Source organism: Magallana gigas, chromosome 10, assembly GCF_963853765.1.
Source record: "Magallana gigas chromosome 10, xbMagGiga1.1, whole genome shotgun sequence".
NCBI lineage: Eukaryota > Metazoa > Mollusca > Bivalvia > Ostreida > Ostreidae > Magallana > Magallana gigas.
The window spans coordinates 33,797,482-33,821,587 of NC_088862.1; the positions used below are offsets into that span (position 1 = coordinate 33,797,482).

The 24,106-nt window shown below is 34.4% G+C and overlaps 1 protein-coding gene across 6 annotated transcripts in view; it reads left to right on the top strand.

Annotated features, from left to right (window-relative positions):
• The window catches only part of LOC105345387 (nostrin), a 28,855-nt gene that overhangs the window by 197 nt on the left and 4,552 nt on the right, over positions 1-24,106 (top strand). For 2 of the 6 annotated variants that reach the window (XR_010710060.1, XM_034454545.2), the window contains exons 2-15: positions 3,009-3,231; positions 12,056-12,141; positions 12,809-12,889; positions 14,776-14,838; positions 15,645-15,726; positions 16,118-16,180; positions 17,060-17,158; positions 18,940-19,056; positions 19,680-19,787; positions 20,595-20,714; positions 21,179-21,287; positions 21,670-21,758; positions 22,311-22,439; positions 23,136-23,268. Coding sequence is in view for 1 of the 6 variants with exons in the window: in XM_034454545.2 (XP_034310436.2) it covers positions 3,049-3,231; positions 12,056-12,141; positions 12,809-12,889; positions 14,776-14,838; positions 15,645-15,726; positions 16,118-16,180; positions 17,060-17,158; positions 18,940-19,056; positions 19,680-19,787; positions 20,595-20,714; positions 21,179-21,287; positions 21,670-21,758; positions 22,311-22,439; positions 23,136-23,268 (1,462 nt within the window). In the remaining 5 variants the exon portion in view is untranslated. Of the gene's footprint in view, positions 1-3,008; positions 3,232-7,067; positions 7,380-8,525; positions 9,122-10,277; positions 10,461-12,055; positions 12,142-12,808; positions 12,890-14,775; positions 14,839-15,644; positions 15,727-16,117; positions 16,181-17,059; positions 17,159-18,939; positions 19,057-19,679; positions 19,788-20,594; positions 20,715-21,178; positions 21,288-21,669; positions 21,759-22,310; positions 22,440-23,135; positions 23,269-24,106 lie in introns of those variants that run through there. The other 4 variants (XR_010710061.1, XR_010710062.1, XR_010710063.1 and 1 more) reach the window with 4 other exon arrangements.

Here is a 24,106-nt window from a genome sequence, read left to right on the forward strand (position 1 = left end):
GGTCTTCATTCATTTGTTACTGGAACGATTATATAGGGATTTTGACACACATGTTCGTGTTTTCCTTTTACGATAATCTCCAGATAATTTGTGAATCTATTTCTTTTTATCTATTTTCTAGATTCTTGTTAGTTAAAGGGGACATGTTCATCAGCTTTGAGTGTCACCCAGTTTACGTATTGAATGCCAATATGGCGAGATAAGCTGATAATATGGCCCCAGCAGGGTTTCATTACACACAATTTCGCAATGACAAACATTCACTTTCCTCTACAAGATGGAAATTGTCAGCCAAATATTTTGCAGATCCTTCATGAACACTTAATTCCCCCCCCCCCCAATTTATCTACATCGACATTTTACTTTAAAAATGTCTGCCACATACACTGGTATTAGATCTATTTTATCTGTGAACATATTTTTTTTTATCATATGGCTAATCAATGCAAATAAATTGAGAGGTGGTCACATGTTTAGATCATTCACTCATTATGAGTCATTCTTTTTATGTGTAGTCCTTGACATTGCTACTCTCTCTCTCTCTCTCTCTCTCTCTCTCTCTCTCTCTCTCTCTCTCTCTCTCTCTCTCTCTCTCTCTCTCTCTCTCTCTCTCTCTCTCTCTATTTTTAAAACATGTACTGGGTACATTGATCAATCTAATTAAGATTAAACGTTCTGAATCCGGCTGACCGCTACCTCTTCTCAAACAGATTGAGAAGCCGTAGCGGATTCAGAACGTCTAATTTTAATTAGTCTAAGATTGTACCTTGATAAAAAAATCTATGCTATATTAGAAGACATTTTTTTTTTTACATGATTGATAACTTTTGATAGAAATTAGGAATTTCTTATTATGGTTTTATTTGGGACACCATGCAACATATATACAACTTATTAATTTGATTAATGTGGAAGTTGACTGCATCAAAGCAAATGGAGAAAGTTACTGAATTTAGATCTTACTAGTAAATTACTGAGTGTACACTTAGTTTAATGCATTGGTAAGAAAGAGACCTTGGTCAGAAACCCATGGTCGGTCTACATGGTCTAGCTTCTCTTACCTCAGACCGACCGTGGATTTATGGAAGAAGACCAGCAAATTCTAAATGACATACCGTAAGTGTAAAGTCTCTTGTGAATTCCTGGAAAATGTGAAAGATTTTCATCATAATTTTCATGAAAAAATTTCAGAAACTAGAATTAAATATTTATGGACTTAAAAGATTTATGTTGTCAGAAATTATTTTGTATAGGGCGAGAGGTTAAGGTACCTCACAACACCTACACTTATACTTTTTGAGACAATTTGTCACAAAATGGCTATTTAAATGTTTTGTTAAACTGTTTATATCATTCAAATGGGTTGTATATCTCTTTAGCTCATGATCAGTAGTTAAAGTATTGGGCTTCTGAATGGGGGGTAATGAGTTCGAATCTGCCTGGAGCTATTGTTCATGTTAACTGAATTAAATTTTTGAAAATGTAATTTTTCATCCAAAATTGCACATTCTTTTGACAATTTGACTTAAATACTTCTTATCCATTATGATATCTATCATAATCAAGTAATTTTCTGCTGATTTTAGAAAAAAAATCACAATGTGGTGAGCCACCTTATGGTTCTTTGGATTAATTTGCTGTTGAAAGTTAATAACTTAAACTTCAGCTAGAATGCAGGTTCTTTTTTAACAGTCAAACTGTGAAATATCTGGGGACTAGAACCATGGATTATACTTTACATGTACCGGTACTTCTTTCAGTTGCATGCTGAGTTCCACTCATAAAGCAGAGTGAACAATATTTTACGTGTTTTACATGTTTAGTTTTTCTCTAACATTATCATACGGAATTGAAATTTAATGCCTGTTGCTCAATGACTAGTGCGGCTATGAATTTAGCATTATTTATCTACACCACTTTGATATGTAGCTCATTGAAATAACAAGGTCTTTATTTCTAGTCACTTAAACATTTTAAGCTGCACAGATAAACATACACCCAGTGGACCCATAATCCCTTCCAAAAGCACACTATCAAACAAAAAACAGTCACTTGAGAATATATGTAGCATATTTTCAAATTTTTGTATAAAAAATTAATGCATATAAGTCTTAATTTCCTCTTCTGTTTACATTGGGTGCTATATTACTCCATTAGCTTATCTAAATGGAATGCGATCGTTGGATTTTAATATACACTTTGGCAGATAAACTCTGATAGGAGCATGACTTGAATATTTACCAGTATAATACTTGTAACAGGATGGAGACCTATTTGCTTTGATGTGTTTTAGTTGCTGTTACAAGATTGCATATGTACAATTACATGTATTCAGTGACATGAAACAAGGAAGACAAGTGCAGGAATACTCTCAACTGCCATTCCCATGTAGAACATGATTACAGAAAAAAACCTTTGTCTCTGGTTAATGTATTCTCAGCTAATTAAGTGGTAGTTCAGATTCTTTGCTGGCAGAGAAAGGAGGGTTTTTTTGGTACAACATCTGGTCTCTTTGTCAAGTTGTGTAAAAACATGTTTACAAAGTATGTGTTTATAACAGCAGTACAATTTGTTAGTACATTTATTGTGTATTCCTGTACATACTTATTTGTCAAGGAGAAACAATTAAGAGTAATGTATCTCCCACTGGCTGTGCTGCAGTAGTATCTAACTGTCTCAATGGCCCTGTGTAGATAGTGATGTTTATTACATAATTCAGTGTAAATAGAAGAGGTAGGTGTTTATCAAGGGAAAGTACTCAGGCATGTATGTGAATGTAATTCTGTCAGAAATTTCAGGACTGAAACCTAGTTGTTTAAGAGTGAATTACCATATCTACCTTTTATGAAATATGTCCATCACATTTTGTGATATTGTGTCAGATTGAAGTGTGTTATTGTGTTGGAAATCTAAGGGTTGAAACCAGTTATATTATTCAAGTGAATTGGGATCTACTTTCTATGAAATCTGTGCTTGCAATGTGTGTAATAGTCAGGCTTCAATTGAAGGAGGAATGTAAAGACGTGTAGTTGTGAAATATAAGTTTGAATGGCGACTTCCAAGGAGAACCCTCTGTGTCAACACTGTCGATTCTGTAACCCCGCCCCCAAACGTCGCCACAATTCTCGGATAAGGAGACGGATTAGCCGAGTGTCCCTGACTGTTCCTGGCTCCGTTCATTCCTGGATCCATCGACTGTCATCCTCTGGAATCCAGAAATCGGTTGCTAAGGTAAACAACTTGTTGTTTTTGGCTTGAGCAGCATAAATGATGCGGTCTTGTGGCTGTTAACGTTATAGACCCACTGTCTGTGTGGGTACTTTAGCTGCAGCCATTCTTTAGCCATAGCTTTTTTTGCCTTGATGGTTTCTTTTGCGTGAACTTCCTCTGCATTGGGACGATGCCGTTCATGTTCCTTTCTTTCATGGCTGCTTATAAAATTTTCTCTCTTAGTTTCAATAGTCACAACTGGATGCATATGCATGCTTTGCATATTATGTTATTTTCTTTTTTTGAATGAAGGAATGAGATGCATGATCATTTCAATGAAGTAGGCAGTGTCTGTGAGTGTGGTGTGCCCATTTTGAAAATAAAGGTTTTGATGGTAATGGACTTTGTGAATACCTTTTACATCCTTCCTACAAACCTTGTTTATATTCTGAATCAGGAGTTATCTCTCTTGCTCTGAGAGTACCCTTGAAAATCATGTCAACAAAAAATATTTTACTTTTACTGATCATGAAAACTTCAGACCTATGTTATCCATAGAATTATCATTTACGAAAATGAATTCAAAGTATATTATTAAATGGTCTCAGTTTTTGTAACACTGAAGAAAAATTTCAGCTCACAACATACACTATCAATTAATATAAGCTATATGAATTATTGCTTAAATTAATGTATTACAATTTTTGGTCAACCTTTGTATAAATCTTCGTAATGATGATAATATTTTTTTTGGCAAATATCTGATTTCATAATATATACATATATTAAAAGATTTGTGACTCCTTTATGAATCACAGTAAATAGTATTAGATTTAACTGGGATGATCGGTCTAGTCACTTGTACATGTATATCCAAAATTAAGGAAACACACAAAGAAGGAAATGTTTATAAAACAATGTCCTAATAAATACATGTATCTGTCATTATGAATTCTCAGATTTCCTTCAACTGGTAAATGCTGGTAAAGTTAGAAACGATTTGACCAGAAAAAGAGAAAGTCAAAAGAAAAATCTAGCTCTCAAGTTCACCTGAATGAGTTTACTGTGTACAGGGGGAAAAAATGGTCTTGTGTTCCTCTGTTGTCCACTTAGGGGATGGGAGGTTAATATGGCAAAGCTAGTAATTATCAAATCAATGTGATATAAGACTAGGTCAGAACACACATAAACTACCACAATGTCCACTTAAGTCAGGGAGTTATAATGATGTCGATAATATCATACCAAAAAAGCTGCTCCCTATATTTTTGAGACTAGGCAAAGCTCTTTTTGATCCTTCACACCTTTGGGAAAACTTTTGCGCGCAAGCCCAAACTCTATTATTCTTTAGATAATTCGTTTGGCGTAATTATAAAACAAAAATTTGGGGGGGGGGGGGAATCCACAATTAAATATGTATTATTTGATATAAATAAACAAAAGTCCCTGCTGTATTGGAACTTTGAACCTGTAAACTGAAGCTTTTATTAATGCACTGCTGAGATTGTATAGACATAAACATTTTGGCGATGTAAGCAGTTTAACAATGGGTTGAAATCACCATGTTGTGAAGTACCGTCGTAAAAGTATCGAGGAGTCAAGGACCCTTAAATGCCGTCATTAGATTTTGTTTTAATCGTTTTGGGATGTTTTTGTTGTTGACATTTTGCCAAGCTAAGATTTATTCCAGTTATTTGAATAGAAGAATATAAGGAAGTTTCCCATGAAGTATGGAAAAGAAAGTCATTGCTTTTGATTTAGTACAGGAAGTAAAAATATGGCCAGGAAATTAAGTTTCCTTGTGATAAATACATTTTTAAAAATTTTCGAAAGGTCTATTTACAATTATATATATGAATTTTTTTTATTTTTTGATTCTCGCATTCAGAAACCATTAAATACTCACATCTTCTTGCACCAGTTATGAACTTATCAGTATTGTGATTATGTGTACTGTAAATTCCTTATATTATGCGAGTACTTAATTCTGCGTTAATTCTGGTTTGTATCATATCACGACAATATAAAATTGCGAACTTTGAACTTTTCTCCTTATTTCTTATAGTTTTCAACTCTCAGAAAATAATGACCAGATTTTAAAATCCACGAAGGATGCTTCTTGCGATTTTACGCGGTTATTAATTCCTTGCATTTAATTAGGAATTTACATTATACAGAATCTATGAAAACATTTTTGATAGAACCTGATTTATGGAACAAAATATGAACAGAGAAGGAAAATACCACATTGTTTACTTGTAATAAAGTTATTAATAATCATCAGGTAAAATTCTAAGCTGCATTGACTGCCATAAAGGATTCAAGAAAACCTGTTGAAAAATTGATTTTCTTTGATAGTTGATGATAGAATTTCAAAGAATGTGGGATTATGTAGGCATTTTAACTGGCTGGATCCATACAGAGAGGGTATATACATGTAATATGGTAAGCCCCATGGGACCAGTTATACTGTCAAATTTATTGAAGACAATCCCTAAACATGCACTGCATGGCTTGGAGAAATTTTTTTACACCAAATGGATTATTTTTTTTTTTCGTTTAGATTAACAAAATCATTTACTTTTGATAGGAAGCGACAGACTAAGCAAATTAGTTCATGGAAGTCAGTTGTTGATTTCTCACGGGAGCTGTCACACCTATATGGAACAATCTTATACTAATTAAGTTACCTGTACCAACGAAGTGTTCTAATTCTTCCTGCCATTTTACCAATTTTGAAATCTAAGCCAAAAGTATACAGTGCAAGGAGCAAGTACCGGTACCTCTTTTTAGGATGCAATCTTGCTCTATTGTTAATTGTTTTTTTTAACAATTACAGTCACTGTGCATTAAGCTACCTTTTCTTGGGACTGAATCACCTTCTTTTCCTCTGCCAATTGTTATTAATTATGTATGATTTTCTCGTAACTGGGTCAGAATATATTATTGATAAAATCATCAACTGCAAGAGTTGCTCCCCTTTTCAAAGAGACCAGTTTATAAGTAAAAAGTAGATAGTGAGACAATGAGAAACCTGAAGATGTATGGTCAGTGATATATCTTAAACGAGACGTAATTACGTCCATGATTAGGATGTACATTCTATGCCTCATTGCCAGTACATGTATACAAATGTGTGTGTTTTTTGTATTCTTATACATTCCGTATATTGTGTGTATAGGGTTTACATACATTACATTGTGTCATGGACTTTTAACAGTTGACCCTCCCCCTAATTTAAACCAAAGTACCATAGACATATAATTATACATATAATAGCAACTTCCGTGTACCAATTATTGCCATCCAAAGTGAAGGGGGGAGTTATAGTGACCCTTGAGGTCCACCTCTCCAGTATTGTGAATGAATTTCAATATTACGAACATTCAAAAGTAATACTCAGAAAGGGAGACAGACTCGTAGTTTAAGAGAAACTGCCATGTCATTAATGATTTTGCAAAATGACAAGATAAATGTGACGTATGTACAAATGTCATTTAAACATTCATGACATCCTTTTAAAGCTGTTTGAAGTGATGATGTGCTTTCGTTATGTATATACTTTAAAAAATGTCCTAATTTTAGATTTTTTATGTAACTGTCCTTCCTTACTCTTATGAAGGACACAGCTATAATTATTGTCTGTTTGCTTTGTGACCCAGCTAGAAGATGGATATTTTGAATACCATAGATTTTTTTCAGAGCAGTAATCTGGAGTGAAATCTTATCCCCTACTGTCAAGTTTCCAAATATATTTGGTGTGTATATAATATTCCGTCAGTATTTTTTATTTAAATTTTATACAAACATTACTTAGACTGCACTGCAGGACCAGGTATTGATAAGAAGTGTTTTCAAACTGATAAAAAAGAAAAAAAAATTGCTTGCACACACTCAGGTTTACTTGAAAGAAAATGAAAGACGCAAGAAATGCAGTGGGGATCTCTTAACATGTGATTAGAGGAATCCCACCGACAGGTGAACGCTTTGTGTTTATGTGCGCGTGAACGATTGATGTCAACAGAGACAAACAAAATGGAGGCTTTTACCTATACCAACACAGCCGGCGTCGCCGTAGTTCGGGGAATCTAAGAGTCTATATGTCCACTCTCAGAAACTCATTCCGACGCAAAAAAAGAAGGTCAGCCCAACAGCTAGAGATATGTCCGGTGGGTAGTATATATATATATACAGGTGTACTACAGGTGTATAGGCTACCTGTCCTGGTCTGTCTTACCTTGCTATGTAATAGTGCGGGATGTACTGTTTTTAAATTTTGAGTTGGAGGGAAACTTAATCTTTTACCTGTTTGTCTACAAGGCGAAAATTGTTTGTTGTATTTGTATGTCAGCTGTTAGTGTCATAGGCTACAATATACATGTGGTTAATATTTACATGTAGGTGTAGGTGTGATGTTATAATCACTTTTTGTCAATTCTGGGCTCAGCAGCAGAGGTAATAGATACATGCATACACAGTGTGACAGTGTTTATAAAGTTGTATTGTGACTTTATAGTCTTTAAATAAATATAGCTCATACTTAAACATGGTCTCTGTGTAGGTATTTACTGAATTATCATTATGTTGTGTTCGCAGTCATTAGATAGCACATTTGTTATCAGTGATATTTAGTAAAATCGAAACTGTCGATGAATTGTATGCTTTTTTAAGAACACAAGTTCAAGGCCACTCAGATGGTAGCTAGTGTATATGCAAGAGAGAAAACAGTTTACCTCAGGAATTACGCAACAGGATGAGCACAGAATAATTATTTAAAACCTAACATGGACATTCTTATAATGTACGTGTAGAATATTTATAGATTCTTCTTATTTTCCCTAAATGATTGTCTGATAAATAGACAGACATTAATTGTCACCCTTATAGCAATGCAAATTGTCAATGATGATGCATTAATGTTGATTAATCAGACATTGTTTCCAGAAACATATTATGTTTCCATTTTGTGAAATTGAAACTATATTACACTACAATCATTCATCTGCATTTCTGATGGATAAATTATGTGTAATACAGTAATAAATATTTAAAATGTTAAACATGTATAATACTCTATGATTTAATTATGCCCAACTGACACAATTATTTCCCAGATTAGTGGCGAGACACCCTCCACATTCATTGAAACAGTTAATGATAATTGCCTAACTAGATTGAAGGACCTCAGCGAACACAGTATATTTAACAGTTATTGAAGCAGCTAGCATAAATGGAGATCATTATGTAATGTGTGATGTAACGGCCCCAGTAATTGCATGTTGGCTGGCTGACTGATCTGTATTCACACCTTGCCCCACCATTACACCTATATAATACCTGTCCCAGTGTTGACTTGGACCGTACTCTACAAGCTTTCTCTCTCAGTGAAGGGGCACCTGCTGCTGTGTTCTGACTGAGGAAGTTTAAGTGATGCCAGGATGCTTCAATTTACATTGGTTTCTCTGAAACCCAGTGAAATACCTGGATGTTCCCCTCAATTTACTTTCCCTTCTTTCTGTTATCTTAAGATTCTTCTTCTGATAAAGGCAGCCAGGTTTTAAATTCTTCAAATCACTGAGGAATCTTGTCATTTCATGGATCATCACTGAATGTAGCGGAGTCCAATTTTAACTCTTTCATTGAAGCTTATAGAAGGATGTGACCCACAAACTGTGGTTGAATTTAGCCGTTTTATTTTGTTTCCATCGGAAGTTATTAAATTGTGTCTGATGGTTTATGAAGCTGTGGATTTTTATGTTGCGCGCACTATCACAGTTGTTGGACAACCGATACATTTTATCAGTTTCTGTGATTCGGTTTTTTGATTTTAACTTAAAATCATGGGAGGTCCATTGTATTGAGAATGCCGGGATACAAGGAGAAGATAAAGAGGCTCAGTATGAAGAAGGAGGTATAATTAATTAATTAATTAATAATTCATGGACTGCTCTTCTATGATGTCAGTAGGTTAGTGTGTTCTGTTAGTAAAGGGGGAGAGTTTGTGATGGGCAATATCTAGTGCAATATATGTTGCTGAATGACCCTCGACCGTTTTGTGAATGGTACAATCATTCATCATAATGGTACATAATAATGTTTTACACACAAGGATTTTTTTTTGGGGGGGGGGGGGGGGGGAGGGGGGGGGGGGTTATGTTCTTTTGGAAATTTAGGGTAAGTATGTACATGTAAATCTGGTTACTGTGGTTTCATCAATATTTGTTGAATACCAATTTCCGTGGATTTGGTTGTTAAGTTGATCCACGAAATTAAGTGTTTATTGAAGTTCAATTTCAACTAACATTTTGTATTGAAAGGATCATTAGCCACAAAATTATGTATCCTTGAAACTGTGGTTTTCAGGAAATCCACGAAAATTGATACCCACGAAAATATGAAACCACAGTAATATATAATATACATGTACCTAGTGGAAGGTTTATCTGTCAGTGACCATCATGAGGTTCAAATAAAGCCAGTGAAACCAGAGCTTTATATGGTGGACTATACTATGTAATGTTTACCATCCCTCCCCCTTTGTATAATGTTAGTATACCGTTGGGATAATTTTTCTAATGCTGAAACAAGTGCCTGTGAATATGGAACCCACAGTGCTAGATAATTGATAAACTCTGACAGACAGACAGACAGATAGACAGACAGAATCTGATTCCTCAAACAGATAAAGTCTCTTTTTCTACATTTGTAGTTCAAACATGTGGGTAAAAGCTGTGCTCAAATACCAAAATGCATTGTTAACTTAGTAACATGCAGGCTTTAATTGTCAGTGCTTATTAAACAGAATCAAAATTATTAAGAACTCTGAAGTTGATGGATGCATTATGCAATACATTTTAAAATCCTCTATTTATAACAATTTCCCGTCTGAACTCTAATGAAATATATTTGTTTTACATGAATTTGAATTAATTATACGACATTTATTTCCTGCTTTTATGTCCGGGTATATAAAAATATTTCACCTGTGTGTATGTGTGCGTATCCAGGTATCTATATTATGAGACAGGTGTGCATGGTTTATGGCAGGATGTATTAAACTGCTGCTGTGAGAGTGTGTGTGTGTAGACTCAAGAGTTCACTCAAACAGGAAGTAATCGTTACACGTTATCCTCGTAGCTTTTAAGTTCTTGTTAGAATCAGAGATTTATAGTGTTGACTTTCTGGTGGGCAAGATTCTGAACGGTTCTCTTATCATGGAGGATGTAATATGGACCGATAACACACTTTTTGTAAGTCATTAATTACATGTGCTAATTAAGAGATTCTGGGTTTAATTGTGTGTGGGGGTGGAGGGGTGGGGATTAAAATAGATTTAGTTTCAGGACAAGGATGTGTATTGATCGAATGTCTTACACTGCATGCAGATTTTTGAATGCTGGCGCATGTATAATATTTTACTGTGAAAAAAAAAATGTGAATTTGATAATGTGTATATATATTTTTCCTGAGATTGCTTCAGTCTGAGAAATTCTGTATGATAAACTCAATTATCACAGCTAGATGTAAACATGGTGACTGAATGAAGTTTAATGTTGGTATGATTGTACACATATATACATGTACTGTATTAACTGGCAACATAATATCCCACTGGTAAATACAGAAAGTGCTAGTGGTGATTAAAGAATGAATTTTAATATCGTTATTTTGTTTATAGTCCCTAAACATTATATACGAATATTATCACTTACGTTAATGAAATATGATTTCACTAATTAGTGATTAAAATGAAAACTCATGAAATTATATGTTGATCATTAATTAGTGATTGCATATTACATTTATGATGCATAATATACATATAATAGTGAGGGCTTCATCAAATTAAAATACATACATGTATACATTAAGATTATTTTTTGCTGGCATGTACATTGTATTACCTAATTTTTTTTCCTAATTGATCAAATTATGATAATTTAAACTGATCACGTTTTTGTTACATAATCTTGCATGAAGTACAGTTGGCCGACAATTAAAATTTTTTCTGCAGATTAAAGATGTATGTTTGTGCATAAGGAGTACGTATTTTTCAGAGTTTATTTTTTTTTTCTGTTTGTTTTTCGTTAATCGTATAAAATGCCTGAATTGTAACTGGGAGCCCGGATACCGTGGGATCTGACTGTCTATAAAAGGAAGTGCACGGTTAGCTGCATAATGTGCTTCCTGTCGTGGGCCTTTATTCAAACTTCCTTTTTAATGAAATATTTTCTCGAATGTCAGCAATTTATTACATCACAAGTATGTCTGACTTGTGAAATACTTTTTTGTTTAGACATTTTTATAGATTTTTTTTCAGTCAAATCATGGAGTACAATGTATTTACAAGAGGATGCATTTATCCTATTGCATGCAACCTTGCATTTATATATATACATGTACTTGTATATTAATTGATTAAAGATACAAAGTGATAGAGCCTATATCATGTGTCGGTATTATGATAATATAATATTGTTCTCTTTGAAAGTGATATTTTTTTTTTAATTTTGAAAATTTTAGAATTACAGGATTTTTTAAGAGATCTAATTCTGGCATGAAGTATGCCATTTAATAATTAAAACTGAATTTACATGGCATTAGCTGGTAATTGCAATTATGTCATCATAATCCACTGTACACTTGGTCATTATTCTATTAAAAGCCCTCAATGGTTGTAGTGCGTACTTTACAGTAATTCCAAGTATGGACCAATAATACTTCCTATATTAGATTAACGTACTCTATCAGTTACACAGAGTATACATACATATAGTTATATATAACAGCTGAGTGACAGCGAGGATAGTAATGGTATGTTAATTATCTAGATAATTCTTTGTAGGGTCTAAACGGGTTTGAGGAGTTACGGAAGTACATTAAACAAGGGAGTGAATTCTGCAAGGACGTTTCTATCATCATTCAAGAAAGGTAGGTAAACATTAAAAAAAGCCCTCCTACTGCATTTCAAACTTATTTATGTTAGGGGTTTTCTTCTACATATTTATATGAAAAAAATAGATTTTGTTTAACTACTGTATACAGGGAAGTATTCGCACCCCCCCCCCCCCCCCCCTTGCTTTATTTTTGCCGTTTTCGCCCTCGTTGTCAGAGGGCGAATTTAAGACTGGGCGAATTCTATATTACAAGTAATATCTCTGTTAACACAACTGCAACTGGGTGATTTCAAAACTGGGCAAAACCGTTTGCAAGTGTAGAAAGGCGAAAATAACACAGGGCGAAAATAACCCTATATACAGTACTATTATATCTGCGCAAGCTAAGAGTCACTCTGCAGAGTGAAGTGGACTGAAAACCCTCAATGGTACTATAACTAGTATGTTGATATATATCTGAAATTCTTTATTATATTATTGATCATAATTAATGGGAGATTGCCTGTATTTAGCTGTCACTGTGAATAACTGTCAATGCACTGCGAGTAACTGAGTGTTCTAATTGTACTTAAAAGCCAATACTGTAATTAAACAAAAATAGCAAAAACATATTAATATTGGTTTATTTCCAAAGTCATCATGTTCATTAGAATCTGATTTTTTCTTTTTCCTTTGTCATTTTGACTGAACATTATTTGCAGGGCGGACCTAGAGGGACACTATGCCAAGAATCTGAACAAATTGAGCCAGAAACTTGTTAAAGCCACCACAGGAAATTTAGGGTAAGCTTAACCACCACAAGAGAGTGGTTAATGCTATAATAAAAAATCAAGTCAGCTACGGTCCAAATTCAGTTTTATGTCTAAAACTGCTTCATCATTATTGAAATCAAGGGACATACTGTACAGAGGAAAATATTTGCCTCCATTTTATTTCCACTCCTTTCGCCCTTGTTGTCGGCGGGCGAATTTAAGGCTTGCCAATTAAATTCCAATGTCTCATATTATCTCTCTTTAAACACAACTATGAATGGGTGAATTCAAAACGGGTCAAACTCTTACCAAGTGTAAAAGGACAAAAATTAAACAGGGCCAAAATAACCCTGTGTACTGTAGTCTTTGGGCATTGTCACTGTGGCCTTGTGAGTTGATGGGAGTAAGTACAGTGCACTAACCTGTCCATATGGGGGAGATCTTTTGACCTTATGTGGTAATCTCCTGACATAAGACTGAGCCCCGAGGACTTAAAGATTAGTTGAGCTAACTTTTTGACTTAGTCTCACCTTTGCGATATAATAACTGATCTCTAACGTAAAAGTGAGACTTGGAGATTATGAGTGAGGTTTTTTGGTTTTATAGTTTTGAGAATAGAAAATGAGCTAATCTAAGTTTGATGGCAGTGGGACCCGTAATAAAGTTGGGCCCATCTTAGTTTTATGGCAGTGGGCCTGGCAATAGAAAGTGGGCTCATCTAGTTATAAGTTAATGGTATATGGCCTTGGGCAAGGAATAGAAAGTGAGCTCAGGTCCTAGTTTTGTGGTCCTGGGGTATGGGGATGTTGGACCTGGTGACCAGATTCAGTCCCTGGTGCTGACATATCAAATAAGTTATATAACCCCAGGGCCAGAAATAGAAAGTGAGCTCGTCCTAGTTTTGTGGCTGTGCATGGGCATGGGGGTGTTGAATCTGATGACCAGGTTCAGTCTGTGGTGCTGTCGCGTTACACTACCTTAATTCCTGTTACAACACAGTTCAGAAAGTCATTGAATCATCAGAGAGGTTTTCATTGCAAGAACAAATGCTTAAACACTTCACCAAATGCTTGAGGTTTCCCAAAATGTCAGCTAGTTTGTGTCTTACACGTTTGAAAGGAATGCTGTTACATTAGGCAGACAGTTTGGAATTGATGATTTAGCTGTTTTGAAATTTGATTGTGTTGTTTGAGGGTGAAAAATGTTCACAATTGGCTGTGGATGAACCACATTTTTTATTGCAGACAGCATAAATTCCAAACTCTTGCCAAGTAAATGCATATAAAGTAAACACAGAACTTCATAAATCTTGAACAGTTGTTGATGTACTGTTATGTATTCATAATGAGAGTGTAAAGTCAGTTGTTGATGGCCACTTATAAAACTTCACCGGTAGCCTAGCTCTGTGGATTAGGTTGATAGTTTGAAGTGGTGGTATTACAAAACACACACACACTAGGTCCTTCATACAAGTGGCTAAAACAAAGAGCTTTTCTCCTGGTAGGTTTATCTATGTACAGTTGTAATGTGTGCGTGTGTATTGGCAACTCGGGGTTTGAAAAATAATTATACCTGAAAGAATAAACAAGACCCTCATTTAAGAATGGTTTTGTTTCCTCTGATTCTAGATTTTTTGAAGTTGAGTTAAGTAGCTATAATTTTTTGGGCATCAATATATTATACATTTTGTACTATGATTTGAAAATACACTGAGATAGAAGACCATGTGTCTGGATCTCATTCATCTTATGATGAACACTTTGAAATAAATCACATACATGTATTGTTAGCTGATTCTGATGAATAAAGATTTATGAAGATTTTTAAAAAAATTATCAATATTCGATACAAACAATATATAAAAAAAAACTCTGGTGCAAATATGAAAAAAATTAACGTGTGGATTATTTTTGCAGGAGTCTCGCAGACGGATGGAGGTCTGTGGCCAGTGTCATGGAACAGGAGGCGGAGCTACACAAGTAAGTGTGTGTGTGTGTGTGTGTGTGGGGGGGGGGGGGGGGGGGGGGTCACACACAGCAGAACTACACAAGTAAGTGTGTGTGTGTGTGTGGGGGGGGGGGGGGGGGTCACACACAGCAGAGCTACACAAGTAAGTGTGTGTGTGTGAGTGTGGGGAGGGTTGTCATACACAGAACTTCACAAGTTAGTTTGAGGGGGTCACACACTGTCTAGTATAGGGTAGAAGTTGGTGCATATATATTTATGGTGGGTGGGTGGCTTTTTTTTTTTACATAAGAGAGGGGGCATTCTTAACCCCATAATTATGTGTGGAGGGGAGTGGATGGTGTGGGGGAATCACAAGTAAGTTAAATGGCAAGGATGAGGGGAAAATGCTAAGTAAACGTAACTGTAACACATGCAAGATTGAGGGGGAGGGGGGCTTATACAAGTAAGTGAAGGGGAGGAGGAGGGGGGGGGGGTCTTACAAGTTTGAGGCTGGGTGGGGGTGCAGAGCTTCACTGGTAATCAAGAGTATTGGGTGGGGGGAGGGTATAACAAAATAAAACTTTTATAAAGTAACTTAATTTAAGGATTGGGGAAGAGAGCTTCAAAAAAAGGTTGAAAGGGGAATAACCGAAAAACAAGATGTTAAGTAAAGGTACTAGAGGAGGTATTGGACAGAACAGAATAAACTAAGTAATGATCAGGGAGGGGAAGTTACATAAGTAAGAAAGAATTAGGAACATTAGTGTACATGTAAACCACTATTGGCCTTGAAAGATTAACTTATTATAACATGTGATTACTAATTTTTCTTCTTCAGGAATTTGTCTTTGAAGTTGGCTGAAGAAATCAGTAAACCTTTGAAAATCTTGGTGGACACTCAAAATAAAGCCAGAAAACCGGTGTGTAAATAACATCAAAAACATACAGAAAAATCAGCAATTGGTACATGTATTTAGTTATATGTACCATAATTTTCCAACATCTGAATTTTTTCAAAATCAGGGCATGATAGTGATGACTTGAATTCTGTTGATTAATTTATAATAACTCCTACATTCTACGTCAAATTGTGTGAAAATTTATTAAATAAATGTTCTTTTTAAGGAGTTCAAAAAATAAAGTGAAATGGTTATGGCTGGCCTCAATAACGAAAAAAAAAGTAATGTTTCTGTTTTATAGATATTGACAATGGTCACAAAAATATCATTCAATGGCCACGATCAGAGAGCCTTAATAGTAATGAAAAATCCAAATGAATTTAAAAATTAAAGTTTGCATTCTGTATTGTAGGTTGAGGCCATGGTAGACAAAAGTCTAAAGTCACTCACCGACAAACGGACAGAGGAAAGCAAGGTCGGGCTATAGATATGTGTACACCATTACTTTGCATGAATAATGTGTTAAAGAATATATTTACATTTTCAATTGTCTTTGCCTCTGATAACATTACAAATCAAATGTGAAGTCTATAGCCCAATAATCTCTTAAAAGATGAGCGACAAGGAATGGGTCTGTCTTACAGCATACGATAACCAAAAAACTGTATTGTCTGCGCCGCGTATTAACACATAGCATGTGCTACAAAAAAAATTAGTTGTTTAAAAATGTTGTTTAAAAGTGAAGTACTTGAAAATGATGTATAAATGTAAGAAATAAGGAATAATTCTCTGAATATTATGAGGTGATGATTTCGGTCAGAGCGTGGTCAAATCTTATCATAAAGCGATTCGGGTTTTATTGGATTTGACAACGCCCCGACCAAAAATTTCACCTCATAATGCTCAAAGAATGATTTCTTATTCCTTAAATATTTACATGAATCCAAAGGGAAACTGCCATATGAAATTTTCTCACCAATAAAAAAGGGCGACATCAATCAACCAAACTTGTTGTAAATTTACAAGGACCTGACACACTAAACCATATTCCGAATATTTCGTTCAAATTTTTGGTTATGATGATAATAGCAAAAGTTATAAGAGTAGTTGTAGAGTGTTGCAGCTGTTTCCTGAATAAGAATACCATACAGGGCTGAGAAGGCTTTTAAGAAATTGTTAATCTTGCTTGTAAGTGGTGCATTAAGTAGTACCATATTACCCAAATAACTGCCCCATTTTTGCCAGGATCTAAGCGCTCATGTGCTTGTTAGGGATAATATGATAATGCTTAGTAGTAAAAATTTATGTTTTTGTATCACTGTTAGAATTGCATAAATGTTTGATTTTTTTTCAGGCCAAAAAGCAGTGTTACGTCCATGCCAAAGACAGCGAGAAAGGAGAGGAAAATAGGAATGACAGCAGTAAAGGGAAAACAGAAAAAGACAAACTGAAAGTAAATATGTAATAACTGTAACCAGTAAAGATTAAACAGAAAGTAAATATGTAATTACTGTAACCAGTAAAGAGAAAACAGAGAAAGACAAACAGAAAGTAAATATATAATAACATGTAAACAGTAAAGGAAAAATGGAAAAAGATAAACAAAGTAAATGGGTATAAACTTAAAACAGTACCGGTAACTACAAACCAAGATATAATTCAACTTGATCTTGCCCTGTGGTAAAAACCAGAGTTGGGGTCAATTACTTTGAAAAGTAATTAATTACTTTCAAATACATTGACAATTTTATCAATTACTTGCAATTACGATTACATTGATTTTTTAAAATGTAATTAATTACTCTCAATTACTTTGATAAATGTAATTAATTACATTTCAAATACTTTAGTTTTATTTTTTTAAATCTTGAGAACATATACATATATTAACAGCATTAAGATATACAGAGCTTCATGTACGGTTATGTTTTTAAAGGTTGTACAGTTCAGATCAGATTTCTTGAAAATTTCTAGAAAAATTTTCTTTAATATTAAATTCATTAAGTACCATTGAGTTCATTTTTGGTTCTGAATAATATTTTCTCTATAGTGAATTAATTTTTATTCACATATTAAAACTATGTTTATTCAGAAAGTACAACTTTTGGCAGTAAAGCATATCAGTATATAAATAATAATTGCTATAAATCACAAGAAAGAGATATTTTGACTCCCTTAAGTCTAAAATCAATGGGGGTTCTTGGGTATTAGAGGAGTTCACACCTCCACAAAATTAGATCTTTACCTATCGCCCTGGGCAGTGTGTTATGCTGTATAAATATATGAAACATTATGGGACATTTAATTATTGTATAAACAAAAGTCCATGCCAAACATGTATAAAATCTATTTATCATTATAAGACACCTTTTTTATATTTTAAACTTGGAAAAAGAGTAATTGAGATGTAATTGAAAAGTAATTGAAAATACACAATATTTTTGGAATGTATTTAAATACATTCAATTACTTGTAATTAAAGACAGACTCAATTACAAATTACTTTCAATTACTTTGAAAAATGTAATTAATTACACTCAATTACAAATACTTTTTTCAATTACCCCATCCCTGGTAAAAACAAGCATACTATTGTCGTATTGATCGCAGTGTCACTTTCCACTATTATATTTTCCTTTTAAAGTGAAACTTAGATCAAAAGTGAGCTGGCCCCGGGGCCATAAAACTTTTGATCTCAGTTTCACTTTTCCACTGTTTCTTTTGTAAAAGTGAGACTTAGATCAAAAGTAAGTTCGTCTAAGTTTTATGGCCCCGGGGCCTGGTCTCTAAGTTTTGTAACAGTTTTTCAGATGATAGAGTAACTGTTCAGTAAGTCAGGTAATGAACCCTTTCACCCTAAGCTTGCTCTTTTTGTGTACATTTCTGTAATGACATGAGGTGGAAACAGCTGAAAATATATAGCATCAAGTTATACAGTCAGATAGGTACGGTAATAATATACAGTGGTATGACTATAGATTAATATATAGAAGTATAATACTGTAGACAGGGAAATATTGGCCCCTGTTTTATTTTCGCCCATTTTGCCTTCGTTGTCTGCAGGCATATTTAAGACTGGTCGAATTCCAATGTATCATATATCTTTTTAAGCACAACTATGACTTAAGACTGGGGAAACTGTTTGCAAGTGTAGAAGGGCAAAACTTAAATGGGGCGAAAAAAATATCCCTGTATATAGTATAAAGTATATAGTATTTGTTGTTATTACTACAGATAGAGAAGAAGTGTGACCAGATGCGGAAACTGCTGAGGAAGGCGGACAAGGAGTACTGTGAACTGTGTGAGAAAGCAGAGACCGCCAGACAGGAGTGGGAGTTCAATGTCGCCAAGGTCAGTCTTAAAGGTCAAGGTCAGTCTCACAAGTCAAGGTCAGTCACATGTATGGCCTTCAGGGAGGACTGATTATGTACAATGTATGCAAGTTGAATTTTTACAACAGTTTTATAAAAAGAAAAAAAAAGCTTTAGAGAAAATGTCGAATTCGGCGTGTTCAATGCCCAAACTTAAATTTTTGACTATTTAAGTCTAATTATTAAGAAAAAGTGTTAAATTTTGTTGAAAAGTTAAGTAGATGGATTAGATTTGGGGATTTTTTTTTTTACTGAAGACAATTATTTGGGGATAGGGGCAGATTTTTTAAAATATTCATTTGATTAAAAAAGCACACTAGAGACCAATAAAAATTATTGTTTGTTTTCTCCAGTATTGTTGCATCACGTTAATGCTGCAGCATTGATTATTTCTGTTGCCAGATTGGAAAGGGGAAGAACTGAATTTTTCAATTTTAATTTACAATTTGAAAATTATGTTATTGCTTTTGCAAAATATAGATATGATGCCTGCCTTCCACAAATTGAAATGTTTGGCCTGAGAATCAAAAGCTCAAGATTTTTTACATCCAAATTGAATTGTCTGATATCTTTTACTCTAGACATGTTATCTGTATTCTACAGGGAAGTGCCCAGCTCCAGGGTCTGGATGAAGAGAGACTGGCCAAGATGGCTGAACACCTGAACCAGTATAATTGTCAGCTATCGTCCATGGGACCCGGATTTCAAACAGTAAGTGGATGGTGACTCGTTAGCTTCATTTTATTGATAATAAAAATATTGAAGATAGTTGAACCAGTATAACTGTCAGTTACTGTAAACATACTACATTTGGCTGTGTAGATTCTTTTTAGCACTTTTGGCGTAATGCGGCTTCCGCTAAATTAAGAACATCGCTAAATGCCATGCATATATTTATAAGAATAGTCACATTCAGAAATGAGCTAATTCAAAATTGTCGCCAACTTGTTCACAAACTAATTTCTGCCAAATATCATACATTTTTTATCATCATCTATGGGACACGCATTTTAAACTGTTAGTGGGTGCTGGCTTGTTAGCTTCATTCTATCACATAGGCAAGAAAGATATTGGAAGAAATTTCCACACTTTTTGATTTGAGTATGATATGCCAGTATATCTGTAGATGTATATTGAAATCTGCCTCTGTATTGTATTGTTATATCAAACAGAGTTGTTAGAGCATGAGTCTGTGATATCAGTACTGGTAGTTGTTTTTGTGTTGTATTGTTGATATTGATAGACATTTTTCATACATAGTTGTTAGACATAAGTACATGAGCTTGTTAAATTTTTCTTACAGAGATTTGATATGTTAAACAAGTTATGATATTTCTGTTACAGAGTTGTGATAAATTACACGAGTCTGTGATAGCAGTGAATGTTTGATTTCTGTAATATTGTTTTGATATCAGTAGATATTACTGTTACAGAGTTGTGATAGATTACATGAGTCAGTGATATCTGTAAATGTTTGATTTCATATTGTTTTGATATCAATAGATATCTCTGTTACAGAGTTGTGATAAATTACACGAGTCTGTGATATCTGTGGATATCCAGGCAGACCTCCGATCCATAGCTCAACAGAGGGGCACTCAGGGAACGCCGCCGGAACAGATACTGCTAGACTGCTACGTAAGTCTCTTCTCTTTTTCCTTACTCCTCTCTCTCTCTTTCTCTCTCTCTCTCTCTTCAGTTAACCCTCAGCCTTTATTCCTCTCTTGCTTTTTTCTATTTTCTGCATTTCTCTCTCTCTCTCTCTCTCTCTCTCTCTCTCTCTTTTCAGTTAACTCTCAGCCTTTACTCCTCTCTTGCTTTTTTCTATTTTTATCTCTCTCTCTCTTTCTCTCTCTCTCTCTTTCTCTCTCTCTCTCTCCTATTGTGTTTATCAGGAACATCACGAAAAATTATTGTCAGGACAATGTTTAATGCTAGGTACCATTATAGCAAACATTTTCATTGATAATGTTTGCTACCAGTAGGTACATAACTTATATTTTTTCTCTCTCTTTCTCCTGGAACTTTTCAGAGACCATGATACTGTAAAGTATTTTTTTTACATTGGGTATGCATTAATGTTTGCTGGGTATTAATTACAGGCTGAGGACCTACAGTTCACAATGAATGCAGAGCGGAGGAAGAACGCCCTCCAGAATTATCTGTTATACCTACGACAGTCCTTAGAGCGGGAGAAGAAGGGGAAGGAAGGTAAATGATAAATATAATACTGTAAACATATTGCATTTGGCTGTGTATTCTATTTAGGATTTTTGGCATAAAACGGCGTCCGCTCAATCAAGTACATCACCAAATGTAGAATATATAAGTAGATATATAGCTACATTCAGAAATGTGCTAAATCAAATTTATGTTAATTTGTTGTAAAAACATATTTCACCGAATATCGTACACGCCAAATATAATACCGGTACGTTTACAGTATGCAGTCCGATTGAGACATCAGGGCTTGATGTTAATGTAATAATGAAAACAATTTTATATTCTATAAATGAATGGTGTATACAAGCTTAACTTGATGCTACCCTTGGTACAGCTTTATAATTGTGTGGTTTTTTTCCTCTCAATTTAGGTGTGGAAAAGTTGGTGGGGGTGTATAGAGAGCGACCTAATTTTGCCGACCAGGACGCTCAGGAAGATGCCAAACAGAGGCTATGTCAGGTCAGTCAGTACAGGTTATATGTACGATGTATATAATTAATATATTTATATGACTCAACATGAGCTTTGTCTGTCAGTGGAAAAATCATAAAATAAATGTATGACCTCGGCTTTTAACAAATATGAAATGAAGAGGTGAATTTATCAATTTGAACAGAATTATTTCAAGACTTTATTTTCCAATTATGAAATTTGGAGATGGGAAATTATGCATTAGCAGTGAAAGGGCAATAACTCATCCCTTACTGAAAGCCCTGATGATGAAAAGGTTTTGTTCTGTTGAATAATATCAAAAATACTTCTTCCTTTGTTGACCATGTATTTTTTAAATATCTAGCGTGTGAAGTACAATATGTTGATTAATTTTCATAAATAATAAAACTTATAGATGACGCAATAACCCACTTAATTTGTTATATTAAAGGTAACTGTGTGTTAACACTTTATGACATGAACATACACAACACTGGTGGTAACTGGTTTAGCTTGGTTGAATTTGCACATGCATCTCATAAGTGAGCCTCTTTTTATATCAGTGTTTTTCTTTCACAGGTGATGTTTATGATGAATTTCCTAGAAGCTAGTCATTTTAAGATAGCCTCTGTCCTGGCTAAGCTGGAGTGTCAGCCCAAACTGGAGCACAAGTTTGCCAAGTATATAGAGACACAGCGGGACAAACAGGTAACAATGTATATATATTATAGTTTTATGTTAAATACTGAAATCTGATTGGTTTAGACGCAGTTTATACTCCGTTCTATTACCCTCAGCATTAGCAACAGACTTGGCAACGGGTAACACAACGAATTGTTACATGGGCATAAATTGTGTGCATACAGTTCACTGTAGAATTCACGTCATTCCTCTATGAACGGAGTAAAAGTTTTATTTAAGATTAGGATATTTAGTATAATTATAACATAAATAGTGCCTGTTTTGGAGGGTAACTGTTACAGTTGAAACTGACACCCCGCGAAACTGTTGTCAATCTTTGTGTTGCGTCGGCAGACAATGTAAATTTCAACTGTTACCCTTCCAAACAGGCACTATTTATGTAATAAACACCTTAACCTATATTACCTCTATACTGTAAGAAAGAAAGACCATGACTTATTATTAAGTCTTGCTCTTTAATCAAATTAGAAGAAAATTGATAGACAAATAAATTAAGAAATTGAATATTACTGAATTTAAAATGTAACTTTCTCATATCATTAAACACAAAGACTTTACTTTTTCCCCATAAAAGCGGTGCAAAGTTTGAAGGAAGCTGTACCTAGCTCTTTATGAGATTATGAATTCTGTATCAGATATCTTTAGAGAATGTCTTTTCAGAAAGAAATTTTTTTTGAATTATGCCATTTGCTTTATTTGCAGGGAATTCCAACTAGTGTACTACGATTACCTATTAACATTGCCTTGGAGGGGAATTCTGGTTACGATGTTACCTCGGTTACGGTTGGAGCTCTAGCCAATCAGACGCAGTCCGATCCTTACGAGGAACCATTCGGTATGATACACCTGTGTCTTGATAAAAATTTAGTGCAAGAAGTTTCATTCATTTACAGAAATACATAAAAACAAATATTAAATGAAATACATAAAAACAAACTCAAACTAGAACTTTTTTGTCTTCAACAAAAAGTAAGGGCTTTTCGACAGCCCCAGTTTCCCTTTTTTATTTAAAGTGTCCGAAAAAAAAAATATCTCTGATCTATTTCGAAAATTTCTTAACGCCTCTGTATGAAACCATTTGCTTAGATAGGAGTGTATGAGTACTGCAGTGTGAAAAGAAAGATAACTCCAGAATTTAACAAGTAGCTACATTTCTAATTTTTAGAAGAATATTTTCAAAAAATCATTTCAAAGTAAGTATTCATTCCTTGGACGCAAAACTTGGTATGCCAAGAGTATTTATGCTCTACATTCTTGAGGCAAAGCGAGATAACTCTTCCAAAAAATAATTTTGAAATTTAAACAAGATGTGATCCTTGGGCCTTCAAAACCCCTATAAGGAGTCAAAAAGTGCCCCCTCGGACCATATTTTTAAAAATGTACTCTCTACTTTGAACTCTAAGCCGAAAAGATTTTAAAAATCGAATGAAAAATAAAAAAGTTACAGTTGAAGGGCTGTTTTGCACGTTGGCCCCTGTAGACCCCTTATTTTTTAGAATTGTGAACCCAAAACTTTTTCCGGTCTGCGGAGTATGTGTGTCAATATACAGATAAAATATTGTTATATTTAAATGGAAACTTTTTGAGAAAACGAATGACGCGTGATTTTTGTTTAACATTGAAACTCCCGTAGACGATTTTCATTGACCAATAAAACCGGAAGTAGTCAACAT